The 17,462-nt window shown below is 26.9% G+C and overlaps 1 protein-coding gene across 1 annotated transcript; it reads right to left on the bottom strand.

The window, feature by feature from the left end:
• Positions 1 to 1,642: 1,642 nt before the first annotated feature.
• On the bottom strand, positions 1,643 to 2,962 carry LOC106771713 (transcription factor MYB23). Its single transcript, XM_014657718.2, has 3 exons — positions 2,741 to 2,962; positions 2,485 to 2,614; positions 1,643 to 2,399 (listed from the first exon to the last, which is right to left on the bottom strand). Exons 1-3 carry the CDS (start codon positions 2,874 to 2,876, stop codon positions 1,880 to 1,882), a joined length of 786 nt encoding a protein of 261 aa, XP_014513204.1. The 5' UTR covers positions 2,877 to 2,962; the 3' UTR covers positions 1,643 to 1,879.
• Positions 2,963 to 17,462: the final 14,500 nt, after the last annotated feature.

Raw genomic sequence — 17,462 nt, 5'->3', positions numbered from 1 at the left:
TAAATCAATCTAATAATCAAGGGTAGTATGTAAGAGAGAGTGGAATAGATGAAATTGTTAGTACCCAACAACATCCATTCATCCATTGTTTTCACTTGTCAATTGAANCAACCTTTATTTTGCATGTTAATATTTTTGCTCTCAAACCCAATTTATTATTTTTAATTTCTCAAGTCTTATTATTTTAATTCACGCGAACGAGGAAGCCATACGAGTTTCTTGGAAAAATGATACTTGGTCTTACCATTTTTATTACTTGTACGATTTGGTACACTTGTCAATCCGTCAACAGACACCGACGTCTATAATAGCATATAGATGTCGGTATGGTAGGATAAGACGTCTATATGGTGGAAAGAAATGACTTTTCACCTACCTGTCAGACATATAGACGTTAGTTAGTAGGGGCCCATACGTCTATAATATTATAGATGTCGAGACCCCTCCAAACCGACATCTATATGCCCAACTTATTTACAAAAATACCACCGGTCAATAATTTACGTTGGGTGTTTTCTGGTCCAACATTTATGGGGTGACGTTAAAGTCCAATTATGTACCAGTGTGAGTTTCAGATAGATAATGAGTATTTTAAATAATGAGATATATTTATTAAATTTTATTTACATTATTAAATTATTTTAACATCAAAATACTCGATGTCATTATTTTACAACACTTGTTTATTCTAATACTTTATTTTCTAAATTCTTATAATATATATATATATATATATATATATATATGCAATTATTTTTTTAATATCATATTTGATTTTCAATTTTAATTTTTAATTTTTTTAAAATTAAAATAATTATTTTATCAATTTTATTTTTTAAGTAATTATTTTTTAAAACTTAATATTTTTTTTTAATTTGACTGTTTTTTTAAAATTAATAATTTTTTAATTGTATAATTACCTACAAAATAAATAAAAATATTTACAATAAAATTATACAATTATTATTTTTATTATCATGTATTTTCATTAGTATATATAAAAGGGTTCCTGAATTACTTCAATTGGTATACATTATATAAACTAAATTTATAAAATGAAAAATTTAAGAACAACGAAATTCCAACAAAACTTGTCTAATATAATAATAATTTTATTATTTTTAATTATAATGTATTTTCACTACTATATATAAAAGGATTCTCGAATTATTTCAATTCGTATACATTATACAAATTAAATATATAAAATAAAAAATTATAAAAAAAGAAATTCATCCAAAACTTGTAAAATTAACGAGTTTGAACTTTTTATTGAATTATTTTTATATTATGTTTTGGTTGTAATTTATTAAAATAATTTTTAATATATTAAAATCATAGTATTTTGAAATTACCTTAACAATAGAAAATTTTATTGAGGAATCAAGATTCTATACTTAACTTTCTCTGACAAGTAAAAATGATCACATGGTGACCGAGGACAGAGAGGTGAATGGTTGAATGATATTTTGGAGCGCATTTTGATGAAGGACCTCTGAGACTAAACTCTATCCCCCTGTTTGTATATATAAAATGCATCTATGTAACAACATTATTTACTGTAACATCATTCATTTTTGTTTTCATAGCTCGTACATCAGTTCTTCAAAATTGCAATAAAATGACTCACACCAAAACTCACTGCCATCAAATTCCATTTTCCTATGGAATATTTTATCAATGAAAAAAGAAAAAAAAAAAACTTAGATATAATTCTAGGTAAAGTTCTTGTACTACTTTTTAATCAAAGTTAAAAAGCTACCTCAATAACCATAACTTGGTAATATGAAATATTGAGATAAAATAAAAACTTTGACTAAATAACAATACTAAAAGGACCCGAAAACACTATATGTGAGGTTTGTGATGAACTATATTATTAAAATAAAGGAAAATCCATATCATAGTCTAGTGGAAAATAGTCTTCATTCTTCCAATCATCGTACCATGTTTCACACATGGCGTCATTAACCCTGCAGGAGTGTTCTCCAAAATGTGGGGGTATTTCAACACAAGCATATCCATTGAAATCACAATCCTCCTGCGGCATTAACAGCTCAGTTAAATCAAACTGTCTGCCCAAACCTTCTGGATGATCTGCTGGGACAGACGCAAACGGGTTTTCATTATAATTTGTTGAAATTAAACTTTTTGCGTTCACTGAATCATTCACTGCTTCAGTTGCCATCATAACCTCTGTACACATTACTGCTTCAGAAGATTTCGCAGGATCAATAGCAATACCAAAAGCGTTTGGAGATTCCATTCTTAATTCCACAGGAATGTTGTTGTTGTTATCATTGTGTTTCTCCTCTACTTTCTTTCTCAAATAAGTATTCCAATAGTTCTTGATTTCATTGTCTGTTCGCCCAGGCAATCTTCCCGCAATAAGCGACCATCTGTAACAGATATACCATGTATCAAAAAGGTTGTCACTGTCTCAAAAATGGAAACATTCTCCGCAAATGTTATAAACCAATATACCTATTCCCTAAGAGGCTATGTAGTCTGATAATGAGATCTTCTTCATCCGAAGAAATGTTTCCTCTCTTGATATCTGGTTTTAGATAATTCAACCATCGAAGTCTGCAACTCTTTCCCCCTCGCTTTAAACCTACACACACATACCTATATATATAAATATAGATATACATATACATATTCATGCAATGAAAACTGGAAGAGAAAAAGAGAGAGACTAAACTAAACAAAACTATAAAGTTATCAATTTGAAACATACCAGTTCTTCTGGAAATCTGCCCCCATTTTCCTTCGCCATGGAGGTGAACGTAGTTAATAAGAATTTGGTCTTCCTCAGCAGACCAAGGACCTCTGTTCACAGCTTCCTGGTTCTCATAGGCTCCCTTTCTTTTCATCTTAACTAGCTCTCTCTACGCTTTGGTTCTGCAGATAGTTGTTGTGTTCCTGTTCTTTTCATTGGTTTCACGTGTTTGTGGCTAGAGACTATATATAGTTGTTTCCTTAAATAAATGTTCTTTTTTTTAAAAAAAAATAAATTAACTAAATAAGTTTGACTTTGTAGTTGGCGACCACGACAACAGTATGGCTGCTGAAATGAGACTGGTAGACGGTAGTGCGCTCCTTCTTTTCTTCCCCCGAAAGAGAACAGTAATTTGAAATTATGAAGTTCATATTTTGATGCATGCAAAAGTTCAGTTAAAGAATTTTATTATTTTGACTGATGAGAATGGATAATTATTATAAACTATTAAATTCAATTATTTTCGTAAATAAAAATAATTCAGTGAAGCAGAAATACAGACTATATGGATTGTGTTTCAGCAAGTTTATCACAGACAACAATCTTTTATTATCTTTTTATACAAATATATTTCACGAGCAAATATTTGGTAGGAAAAACATAATCATATAGACTATAAAGTTTGTCTTTCATGTAATACACTTATATGATGAAAACTTGAATGCAAAATTATTAAATTGAAATAAGTTTAAACAATTGATTCATAGTTTGATATTTTTTTATTAAAAAATATACAAAACTCTGATATACAATGTAGTTAATGTAGTTTTCAATTCTATTCTACGTGATCGAAACTGATGACAACTCTCAGCAAGTTGGTCTCATTGTCAAATTAAACTTTATGCTTCATAACTTCCATAAAAGATATGACTAAAAATGTTTGAGAATTTGGTTAATATAGTCGTAGTGATAAGTTATTATAATCTTAAAGTGCTACTTGAAATTATTATTATAAAATTGACAAATTTACAGCACATGTCAATGATACATCAAAACATATGTTCATAGTTATTAAATATAATGTATAATTTTTTACACCATCTATTTTTGCACATGCCATGCAATGTATGGACTAAAAGAAAATATACAAAAATATATGTAGAAATGATTAATATATATTATTTTGAAGGGAAATGAAACATAATTTTAAAAGAAATGAACAAAGTACATTAATTTTTATTTATTTTTCTCATCATTTATCTATTTTTCTCAATTACATATTTTTAACTTGTACTTTAATTTTTATTCATTTTTTGTTGCATTTTCTAACTTATTTTTCTCGTATCTCGGAAGAGTGTAAATACAGGAGAGACATGGAAGTGGTGATATACTTACACCACCAAATAAAAAAGTCCATTTAAGACTTTAAAATTAGATATTTTAGACGTATTTATTTTATTTTTAACTAAAAATATTAATATATATGTTATTACATTATTAAAGTGGTTTGTCTGAGTAATTATCGAAAAGTATGAAAACATTATTTTTCTGAAAATAAGATATGACAGTTCGGTACCAAAAACGTCACAGACATCAACGAAGCATTCATGTTTTCTGTCAGAAGCATATATTTTAAATAACAATTTGATAACATGCAAAGCTAGTAGTTTGAATATGGCGAAATCTCTCTTTTGTAAGAACAGCAGTGCTCTGAAAACAATGACGAACAGAAATGAAATGGAGTAATGAAATTTGGATGATATGGAACCTCAAATCATATCACATTGATGGCTCAAAACCTGCATATCCTGCTATGATTACTAGTACAATTTTATAACTAAAGGGTCCCTCTCCAATCGGATTCTACAGGGTCTCATCTCAAGAACAACTCATAATCTTTATCATTACAGTATTATGAGATAACTTTGAGGAAATATTATAAGGAAGAAATCTTGTAAAGGAATCTCTCTGTGTAGTTTGATCTGTACACCATAATTGTTTCGGCCAGTCATTGAAAATAGGAAGAAAGAAAAACGAAGGGAAGATGATGATGATGATGGTGTTTGTTGTTTGTTTGTAGGGTGGTGTCTCCGAGCAAAAGGGTAGTTTGACCCAAACTTTGAGAATAAAACTCATCATTTCAATTCGATTCAATTGGGGTCCAGTTATGTTGGATGGTATTTCTAGGACCTATCCTTCAAACTCTTCTAAACTGTTACATCTGTAAAAAAAGGTAAAGAAATAAATTATTAATTTTTTTTTTATTTCTTTTCATTTTTCTCATTTCATCTTTCAATTCAAATTGTAAAAGACTATTTTTTATTATATCTTCAAAAGAATTCCCAACTTCTTTTTAGAAATTTTGAGAGTATATTGATTTATTATCCATAATTTAGATTAAGCTAGTATTTTAACTTCGCATTGTAATTAAAAAATTTGTATCTAATGTTTTTAATAATTAAAAATTTATAATAATTAATATTTTTAATATCTAATGACATTATAATGAAAATTCAAAATGAATTATATGTTTAAATATATAAACTATATTTTGAATAGATAGCAAAAAAAAAAAAAACTTTTGATATAAGATTAATTGATAATCTAATTAGAAAATATTGAAAATTAAATCAGGTTTTCTTTTGTTGTTGTTGTTTTTTTTTTTTTTTTAAGAAAATCCTATAGTAAGTTCATGCTCTCATCATTTTGATATTTTTCTTTCTGATTCATCTCTTTCTTTATTATCTTTTTAATATTTTGAATAAGGTTACTCCTAGGTCAATACTCTTCTTTTTCAACTAATTGGTTTGATTGAAGTTTTTGTTCTTAAAACCTTCCAAATAGTATGGCTGAATCCATATAGTTTTGAGGCTTCGTGGATATGAATTAATGATTCTTTTTATTTTTACTTGTTATTTAAATATCTCAAAAGTTTGTTAAAGAATTTTTATTTACAAATTCTTTCATTTTATAAATAGTTGGTAATTGATAAACAAATTCATTCCATAATAAGTGTATAGTAAAAAAACTAATAAAATAATGTTTAAATGTATATATTTTTTATTATAAAAATGATGTTTATGATTTTTAAACAAAAATATATTATTATGTAAATTATAATTCTAGATTTCCTTAAAATAATTTCTTGTATTATTTCAATTTATTTTTTAAAAGTGGTATACATTTATTTTCTTAGACAAATCATATTATTTAAATAAATTTATCAAATCAATATTAACTTTCATTTATCTTCACAAATTTCAATTTCTTGATTTTTTAATTTAAACTACTCTTAAATTGAATTTCCTTACATCTTTTCATATTGTATATAATTTTTTTGTATACTCTCATACATAGAAAAACAATAGTTAGGTAATGCAAAATATATTTTTTATTTGGAATTACATAAAATATTAAAAACTAATTAACTTAAAAAATGCTAAAAGTAAAGCAATAATTAATTATTTCTATAAAATTGAAATAGAGAATAATAGATAAAAAAAACTAAAAAAATAAAATAAATCTTAAATGTAAAGGGTAATAGAAAAAAAACTATAACTATAAGTTAAATTATAAATTAGTAGTTTGTAAATTTAAATAAAAAACTCTTAAAATAATCTATTTTAAAGTACATTAACTTTTTTTATATTTATTTATTTATTAAATTATCGAACAAACTTTAATAATGAAACAATTATGCATATATAGTATATATGTTTTCACTAATTTCTGTTAAAAAAATATTCATATTAAGATATTAAGTTGTTTATTATCACCGTATTTTTGTGAATGAGTTGAGTTGTAACTATTATCATGAATTTCCTTAATAATTTTAGAGTATCAAAATCTTTGAAAAATTCGTCATATTAAGAACTTTATGTGATAAGGATGACAAGGGAACAGTGCATACACTAGTTTTATTATCCTATATTAGAAAAAATTGATTTCCATCTTTATATTTATATCAAACTGTTTATTTCATTCTCACTTTCTTTGGATAACAAATATATATGTACTAGCTATAATCATATCTATTTTTTTTACTATTTCAATATTAATTAATTAAGTTTTATAAAAAAATTATAATAAAGAAAACATGATATTGTTAAATATTTAAATTCTTATCTTTTAATATTAAAAAGTTATAATTATATATATTTCAAATTAAAATACCAAATAAAAATTGATAAAAGTAAAAATATTTATTAAGTTTGCAAATATTAATGAAACAAAGTTAAAAAATTAAAATATATTTTTAAAAAATATAAAAAAATAAGTATCCGAGTTTAAAAACATTTTAAATGTTTTTTTATTTTATTTTTATAAATTTCAGTGAAAATGCATTAATAATAATTATAATACACGTAGAATAAAATTACTCAAAGAATAAAATGAACAAATAATAATTAAAATTTAGCATAAATCTTTTATGTTTTGAACTTGAATCTATGTTAGATGATAAAAAACAAAATTTATGACAATAAAATTAAGTTACTATATTATAATATACAAAATATCTATATGTAATTATAGTAATAAAATTACACTCAATATAATAAATTAGAAAATAAAATACAAAAAATCATCAAAACATTATTCACATCATCAAAACATTATTCTACGTGATAAAAATAAATAACAAAAAAATACAAAAAGAAAATGTCTTAGAAACAATTTGATATACCTAATAAATTATATAAAGAAAAATAAATGTATAATGTTAAAAAGTATCTTAGAGATCTAAAAAAAATTATATATCAAACTAGTCAACTTGTTGAAAAATAATAAAATTTATTTTGTCAAAATAAAAGTTGTTCAAATTAAACAAAAATTAAGAATAAAAAAGAAACTCTTATATGATTGAACATTTAAAATTGAAAGTTAAATATTTTATTTGAAAAAAAAATAAAAAAATATTAAAAAAGAATAGAAATATGATAAATAAAAACTATTTAATTATTGATAGTAAATTATTTTAATATAACCACTTTGTCGAAAGAGAAAAAATATTACGTGATTGAGTATATTTCATGATGTAAAATAAGTCAAACAATTAAACAAAAAGTATGTGGTAAAAAAAAAGGTGAATTATATATATATATATATAGAGAGAGAGAGAGAGGTAATAACATGACATGAAAGTAAATATAAATACCAACTACTAAGTTGATTTATATATTAAAACATATTTAAGATGCATGGATATATGAAAATAAGATGATAAAATATATAAAGTATCTAAAAAAATGAGATTATGGTTAAATAAATAAAGAAATATATATATATATATATATATATATATATATATATATATATATAATAGTTTTTTATGTAAGGTTGAGTTAATCCAGACATACCTTAAATCTAATTGAGTCAGGTGTATTTCTAGCTAAGTTGAGTCGAACGTACATCAGATTGAATCGAGTGAGAGTCACATTGAGCTAAGTAAGCTTGAGTCAAGACAATTTCATGTTTGGTTAAGTCATGTTTGTAGAAGTAGAGTCAATTCCATATTAAATCTATATTATGTCAAGTCAAGTAAGGTCTAACTTGAACTAAATCGAGTTAGGTCCACATGGAGGGAGTATATTTGTGCCCACCTTGGACTCAATAGAATTGAGCTAATATTGGTTTAAATTAGGTGAGGCTCACCTAGGATGAATTGAGTGAGGTCCACCTTAGGTTGATTTAAATTGGATTTATATGAGGTTGTGTCATGTCAAACCTTGGTTATGTCAAGTCAAGTCAGATAAATGTTGAGCCAAATTTAGTTGGGCCCAAATTATACCACATCGAGTTGAGCCTATCTCTAATTGAGTTCAGTCGAGCCTACATAGAGTTGAATAAGTCGAATCCATCTCTAGCCAAGTCAAGTTGGACCCGCATCAGTGAAGTCAAGTTAGATCTTGGTCGAAATGAGACGAATCATGTCCACGTTATGCTTATTCAAGTCAAATCGAGTCATAATCACATTATCCAAGGTGTGTCCAATCTACATTTAGTTGAGTATAGTCAGTTTTGAGTTGAACTGAGTCATAACAAGATAAATATCGAATCAAGTCTAGTCATGCTCATGTTAGACCTAATTAAGATAAAACCATGTTAATCAATTTGGATGAGGTAAACTAAGATTGGATCCATGACAATGTCTGTTGGAAGTCCCACATCGACTAGAGATAAGGCCAAATTATAATATATAAGTGAGGTGCAAACCTCACCTTACAAGCCGGTTTTGTGGGGTTGAGTTAGGTGTAAAAACTCACTTTCTAATATGATATCAGAGTCATGATTAGAGCATATATTAGCGAGTTCTAAGTGGGTATTTCTGTTTTCACCCGTTATCGGGCCGCTATTGGACCACCCAATTTCTACTATCACGCACGAGATATCTATACTTCGGGGTGTGTCGGAAGTCTCACATCGACTAGATTATATAAGTGAGGTGTAAACCTCACCTTACAAGCCGAAACTCACTTTCTAATAATGTCAAACTACACCAAACTCAAATTAACTTAGATAGGTCCAATCATATATATGAAATTGAGTCTTACTTGTTTAATTAAGTTGAAAATAATAAAATATAATCAAAGACTAATTTAAAATTACAATAAAATATTTACAAATTTATTTATAATTTAAAACATTTTAAAGTTCGTATAGTTTTAAAACATATTTAAAAATGAATTAAAATCTTATTATAAGTCAAATTTACTTTAATTTTAATCTCAATCCATTTTATATGAAAACTCTGTATAGGTTAAGAGTTTTTCAATTCATTTAATGAATAAATAACAAAATTTATTTTATAATTGTAATTCATTTGTGAGTCATGAATTAAATGGAGAGCTCTACATTTAAGTCGCAGTGATAGTTAATTAATCCCATACAAACTTTTGTTATACCCTTTCAACTATTCTGTCTTACAAAATTGTTTTCTCTGTTTTCATTGTCGTTTTTATTATTATTAATTTTTAATATAACATTCATGATTCAGTGAACGACTGTCCTGACCGAAACTTTGATCGGCATTCCAAATCAGGAACGAGTTTCATAGAACAGCATTTCAAGGTCTTATCCAAACTTTGGAATGATAAAAGAGAAGGATGTTTAAAAATGCGGTTTTTTCAGTTGGTTTAGTTTTTATATTTGGAAGAGCTGAATGTGATAACTTGTTCCTAATAATGTTGTTGATAACTTTTGGCACATGGTCTGGGAATGTAGTCTATCCCTGTGTGGTATATATATATATATTAAATAAAGTACAAATATTTTTGTGATATTTAATAGAAGAAAATATGTTTAAAAATGAAAAAGTTGAAAATGATGATGAACTGACACAGCAGATTAATTAGTTGGGTTGGTTCTGGAATGAGAATAAAATGATTTTTAATAATAATAATAAAGGAAAATGTAATGGAAGAATGGTAGATGATAGGAATGAGAAAGAAGAATGAAAATTATACACAGTTGAAAGTTAAGTTAGTGGGAAGTACGGATCATTGAGATAGGATCTTTCATGTCTGTTTGTGAACTGTGCAACTGCTACATTCCATCAATGTCATCCCCTTTTCATCTTCTTTATTTTTTCAATTACCACGCAAGTAGTTACGAGCAAACATCAACTTGGACCACATTTGACCAAAAAAATAAAACATTCTTCCTCTTCGTCCCATCAAGTGTTTCGTCAGATCACCGTTTTTATTCTGTATGTCTTTAACATTTTATTCAACTTGTTTATCAAAATCTATTAAACTATTTTTCAAATCGAAATTAAGTCTCTATAAAGGTAAAAATGTGTTTAATATTTTATTGAAGTTGTTTTGTGAACAAAATCTTAAACTTTTTTTCAAATAAAAAAATTATTTAAACAGACTAAACATATTTTAAAGGAACATTATTTATACTATTATTTTGACCGAAAATAAATACCACAAAAACCTATATCTGTCTATATACATAATATATATATATATATATATATATATATATATATATATATATATATATATATATATATATATATATATATATATATGTTAAGATTTATAAACAGTGAATAAATACATAAAAAGTTGAGAAAAATATTTCGATTCATTTTTTAATTTTAACATCCCGATATTATACATTTTTACTTAATTTCTTTCTCACTTCTATTTTTCTCTTTCTCTTTGTTATTAATATTTTATCTTTCTTCACGTTTAAACTAAACAGATAAAAAGAGAGATAAACTAATAATAGGCCCAAGAAATTAAGTCAGTAGCCCAAAAGGAACTTAAAAAATTGAAAGTCATACCAATAAAAAAACCAACTGCCCAGTTAAACGACAAACCAATATAAAAATTTGGTAATTGCATCCTGTACCTCATCAATTTCTCTCTGCACCCATAAATATTTTAAGTTACAATTTTATCCTTACATGATTGACTTCCAAATTATGAATTCTGGATCAGGCTTTCCGAAACAAGATATTCGAAATAATATTTCTAGAATGAAATTTCCCGAAATATAATTTCCAGAATGAAATTTTCTATACGAATTTTTTGGAATAAAATATTTTAACGCGTGATATACATTTCAGAATGAATATAATATTTCTGAAATGAATTTATGGGAGCATCCCTAATGAAATGGGTTCCGGAAAAACTTTATGGAATATAGGAAATATTTTTCATAAAATCCTTTTTGAATGGATTTATCATTCTTTCTCTCTTCTTCTTCAGCAGTTGTCCGTGGTAGGTGTGAGGGTGATAATGGCAACTATGCAAGTGGGGTTGTGATGCAATGGTCAAGGGTATTTAAATATTTTCCTTATATTTATATGGTGCATGAAGAAATTGATGGAGTTCAGGAAGCAGTCTAAAAATTGAATTTAAAAATAAGCCCATAGTGTCCTATAATTTTGATTGGCAGTTTTTTTGCTACACCTCAAGAAATCTCCCCTGCACTCTGATAGTAAAATTCCACTTTTGTCCTTTTCGGATTATATAATTGAGGAGTTAATTTTATTTTTAGATTATACCATTTAAAAGTAATTTATTTATAAAAAAAAAATAGTTTCCAAATTGTATAATCTCAAAGAAAAAAAGGGACTTCCAAACTAATGTGAAAAAAAAAAAATACTTCCAAAAGTTTAAAAAGTTAAGAAAATAATAATTTCTGGAAGTCATTTGAATTTTAGATTATACAATTTAAAATTCGACTTTGTTTTCCATAATTCTTTTCATGAGAAAAAAATGGTTTCCAAATTACACAATCCCAAAAGTCATTTTTTATTTTTGCAAATGACTTTTGAATTTCTGAAAAGAGAAGAACTATTTTTTTATATGGAGTTATAAGTGAAATACATGAAGGTGTAAGAAGAAACTTCCTATTGAACGTTAGAAACCTTTACAACTCTAGAATATCACCAAGAATGATACAAGAATGCAAAGATGACAACTTCCATATATATTCTTCTTGCATTCCCATATAAAAAATTATTTCATTTTTTTATCATACAGTTCGAAAAAAAAAAGTGTTTTGAATTATACAATTGGAAACTGAAAATTACTTCAAAATTAAAGAATCCAGAAACCATTTTTCTTTAAAGAAAGACTTTCATATTGTATCATCTGGAATCTAAAAATATTATTTCTAGATACACCATTGGATGTTAAAATGACTTCTAAATAAATTAATTTGTGTCTATGGGTTAAACCATTATAAATTAATATTTAATTAAATTTTAAATCTTTTATTATTATTTTTTTTAATCGAGTTTAATTATCCTTTTATTGAATATTTAAAATTTTAGATTAAATATGTTTTTTCGTTATCATACTATTTTGAATTTAGTCCTTACTCCAATGTTTTAGGTTTAGTCTTTAATCCTCGTAATTTTAAAACTCTTACTGTAAGTCTTAAAAATAATTTGACGACGTTAACGGGAGGCCACGTGTCTTATGCGAGCTTCTCTGATAAGTGTGTGTCACGTCTTTTTTAATGGAGCATCTTCCACTGTCTTCGACACCGTCTTCAAGTCTTCACCACCGTCTGAGCTACCATGAAACACCCTCATCCAAAGACACAGCAGAGAAGCACTTCAGTGCCGCCATCACCTCGAGCAACCATCACCTCCTCGCGCAATACACCTGCAACCCAAACCATAACCTTATTGCGCAGTTCACCTGCAACCCAAATGCAACGGAGAAATTCTTCTTCACCATCAATAATGAGAACCTGCAAGGAAACGCAATCAACCCAGATAATCATCTTCCACCAAGGCCTTAATTCTCCTTCGCGAGCGTCGGAACCCTAAGACGCGAGTCCCTCTAAGCTCGTCCTCCTCGCCCAAATTGCATCTTCATGCTGCCATGATAAAGCAAATCAGAAAATCCAATTCGCGTTCTCCAATCTATACCACGAATTCGGATAACCTGCAACATCTGTGAAATCGCAAAATGACAAGCAGAACTCACGTGTCTTCACGACTGCAACACCTCCCTTGTTTTAGAAACCCTAATTTTTTGGGAAAAGGAGGCAGCAAGTCTGATAGCAAGATTTTGTCTTTCGATTTCGATTTTCCATAATTTCTCTTTCGATTTTAATTTTCCATAATTTCTCACTTCCAATTCTGATTATATGGTTCTATATTTCTGTTCTTCAACAGATTTTGTCCCCTTCTTATTAATTTGCGATTGTCTTTTTTGATTTCTCTTTCTCTGGAAAATGTAATTTAGGAAATGAAAATGAAACTGATATTTAATTTAATTTAGTGTTGCGATTGTCAAAGAAAATTTGTAGTGCATTTTTTATTTATACTGTTTAGTGTTCTTTTTGATTCTGTGAACAATGTAGATGCCTTTGTCGTGTGCTTATATTTTTTTCGTAATGATTTGTCGTGGAAGAGGTTGTCGGCGACGATGCCGGCGTCTTCCTGGTCACAGTGCTGGAGGGCGTGGAGGGCAAGGGAGCAGAGACCGGAGACTTTTGGATCGCTGTAGATGACGAGATTTAATTTGAAAAATGAACAATCAAGGTGGCATCAGGCTCGTTGTTTACCACGTGAAAATTTTTTTAACGCTGTTGAATTATAAGGACTAATATTTCAAAACTATCAAAAGTTTGGAGAAAACGAAGAACATATTTAATAAAAATTTTATACTTTTTTAATAAAGTATTTGTCGATTAAGTTTTCTATTAACTAAATAATATAATTATTATTTTATTTACTTGCTTCCATGTGTTAAAAGTGTAAGACTCTTATCATAAAACGATTTTTATCATTTTAATTGAAATATGTTGAATAACAAAATTACCACGGTTATCATTATCAAGATTAATGTTAGTGATGACAGTGACTTTTTATTATATAATATATTTTTAGTGAAAATAATAAAAAAATTTGTAGTTTTATTTTCATTATAATATCCTTTTATATTCATAAAACTTTCACTTTTTTAATTACGTAATAAGCAAGATGATTGTACATTAGATAACAATTACTGATTAATGAAAAGAATCAAACAATAAAAACTTAACTGGGTGGAAAATATAAAAATCTTAAGTAGTTAGTGGAAAGAAAATTAATTCCAACGTAATTAGAAATATCTAAACTTTATCAGAAGCTTAAAATTTAATTAAATTATGATAAACCTAATATTTTATTATTAATTGTATTATAATCTAAGTCTAATATTTTTCGAATAAACCGATCGTATATTTTAAAAACCTGAATATAAGAATTATAATATTAAAGAATATTATCTGGATTAGGGAAATAAAAAGAGTAATAATAGTATGAAAAAAATTGATGGTAATTATAGTTTTAGGGAATATGTAGCAGTTTATGTACGTGCAGGAAGTGTATCTATGTCTTGCTTCTCATTATATGAAATGGGACTGAATTTGTCGCAGTGCACCACCAACGTTTATGCTCATCTCTCTTTTGACCATAATCTTTTTTTTCTTTATTCTCTTTAGTGACCAATATTCACACACAAATTATATGAACAAATTGATCATGTTTACTTCTAGAACAGCTTCTGTGATGTTGAAGGATCCTAAACCGATGAAGGTGTGAATGGAGCTCCACCATTTCATTTCACGGAGGAGATCATACCCACCATTTTCAACTCTCTCCTCTCTCTCTCTCTCTCTGCAATCATTCATTATTTATGTGCTCGATAATATTCTTCAAAAATTCAATTATACGTATCGATCTATTAATAAAATTGTATGGTATAGTATCTAATACGAACGGTAAACTTGTAATTAGGTTGATGCAAAAGATAAATAGATATTCATGGATGTTGGACCATAATTACACTAACATTAAAGTTATTGTTATTGGGGTCAATAAATTAGGCAAACAAACAATTAACAATTCTTAACCAATCAGTTAAGATAACTCTTAAGGTAGTTACAACTGATTGACCAGAAGCTCATTTTAATATTTATAAATATATGTTTAATAGGGATGTCAGATAACTAATTATACGTACTCACTTTCTATGAACATTATCACTATTATCATGTCAGTCCTTACTTGAATATTGGAGTACCTTTTGCAGTAGTCTCCCACACAACTTGGACAAAAAGAAGAAAGAACAAAAACGCAATTTGAACAATAAAGAATTATAGGAAGTCTATCCAATCTTCAGAACAACTTGGAACCCTTTGACTAAGATCCAAAACAAAAAAATCTCTTAATTCGTATACAAAAATTTCTATCTTTCATGAAAAATTATGAAGTTAAGAAACACATTCTATTTCTTATATAGCTGTTAGTCTTTAAGCTGCTCAACAAAGCATTTCGACCACACTTGTACAAAAATTCATCTAGAATGTGTAATATCAAAACATGTTGAAGATTTTAGGTTAACATATTCATATCAAAATTTTAAAATAATAGATGTGTGCATTTTCTTATTAATATATTACTTATTTGACCCATTTTTACTTAGTGTATGACTTTCCACTCACATTTTTGCATACGGTATTTCAGTATATCGTTACGAGTGTAATTGACTTGGTTTGATGTAGATAAAATATTTCTGTTTAAATCATATATGAATCGAACCATAGGAGCACTAAAATTAACTCAGATTCACAGTATGAAAGCAACATAAATTATTTTAAAATGAAGTTAATCATTCTCACCGACTGTGTCCACTTTTTTATCTTTTTTAGTGTTGTGTTTTTTTTCTTACGGACAATATGAACAAAAACATATAAAAATATATCAGAAATAATGTCATGGAACTAGAAAAAATAATAATACAAAACATAACAAAAATCTAGGAAAAACGAAAAAATAGGAATATAATTTTTAATTCTTGAAAAAAAAAGTCATATTCTATAAAATTAGATATCTTCCCTTACAAAAAATTTTGAACACTACAAACCAGTCACTATGTACTATCCTCCTTGAAAAATGCAAAAACAATAAAAGATAAAAATTAATATATAGAAAATGACAAATTACACTTTTTACCGACAAATTTAACACCAACAAGTCAGTGACGTGCGTGATTAGTAACGAGGATTTTTTTTTACAAATTAAAATTAATTTTATTGATTAAGAATGTAAGATTAATTCGAAACTTGAATATAAAGTCACAACTATAGATGAGGCAGTGGGAGGAGAGATATACCTCTTGGTTGTAAGAAAATGTAAAGATCAAATTCGAGGACCAAACTACAAAAAAAGATCGTATTTGTCTTTAATTTTTAATAGCAAATAGTCTATTTGAAATAAAATATTAAATAACTATTTAATTACACATTTAAAAAATGTTTAATTAATTCATTAATCCTTCTTTATAACTAACTTTATATATGAAATCTTTTATCTTTATTATGTGCAACCTTTAAATGAAACCATAAATAAAGGAAGGGAAGGGAATGTTCACAATAATTGCTAACAAAAAGTTAAACTTAATACATAGAAAATTTAATAAAGGATATTTTAACTGATTGGAATTAATAACGTATTACCAATGTTAAAACACATAACTCTTGGTATACTATCTAAATTCTTCACTAGATCTACTTGGATCTAATATATGATTGTCAAAAATCTCAATTTAAATCATATAAAATGTCATTATATGAGCTCATAAATATTGATATTGAATCATTAAAATATTGCTTTTGTAATTTATTTTTTATAAGAATCAAATTAAATGTTTCCTATTAATGTAATAAATTAATGTAGCACTTGTGAAAGTCTATCCCCTATACAAAAGTACTTAAATTCTTTACAAGAAATGCTTATATATATAGACAATATTTAAAGTCTTATCCTCACGTAATCATATATACAAAACTTAATATCCACCTGGTTTTTCTCAGAAAACAAAAAAATAGGTACTTCTGTTCTGGAAATTACAAAGCTTTCGTTCTAAAGCATATCTACCATTACATATACACAAATGTACAATTATATAATCGATTCTGCTACATGTCATCCAGGATTTGGAATAAAGGGTTGTTTGCCATCCAGGATCTGAAGAATATTTGCACCCAGACAACATATAATTCTATAACAATATCACTTCTCGTTTTTATGTTGTTCCAAGCAACATGATATCTATAATTTTGTTTTAGTTCCACATAAGTAATCCATCATTCCCAATCATGTAGTCCTTTATGTTGTTGTTAACTTATAATAACCCACTTCACATACATATATTTTATCATCCTATCCAAAATCTGATTTAACACCTGTCATTAATATATCCTAAATATATCTGAGCCA

Source organism: Vigna radiata, chromosome 8 (genome assembly GCF_000741045.1).
Source record: "Vigna radiata var. radiata cultivar VC1973A chromosome 8, Vradiata_ver6, whole genome shotgun sequence".
In the NCBI taxonomy this organism is placed as follows: domain Eukaryota; kingdom Viridiplantae; phylum Streptophyta; class Magnoliopsida; order Fabales; family Fabaceae; genus Vigna; species Vigna radiata.
Note: the sequence above shows the minus strand (reverse complement) of the source record. Positions and strands in the feature narration are given on the sequence as shown.

Excerpts from the sequence above, each read along its gene's own strand:
- LOC106771713 (XM_014657718.2), bottom strand. The coding sequence starts at position 2,876 with ATGAAAAGAAAGGGAGCCTATGAGAACCAGGAAGCTGTGAACAGAGGT. Across the intron at positions 2,615-2,740 it reads GCAGATTTCCAGAAGAACTG|GTTTAAAGCGAGGGGGAAAG; the intron begins GTATGTTTCAAA and ends ATGTGTGTGTAG. Across the intron at positions 2,400-2,484 it reads CATAGCCTCTTAGGGAATAG|ATGGTCGCTTATTGCGGGAA; the intron begins GTATATTGGTTT and ends TATCTGTTACAG.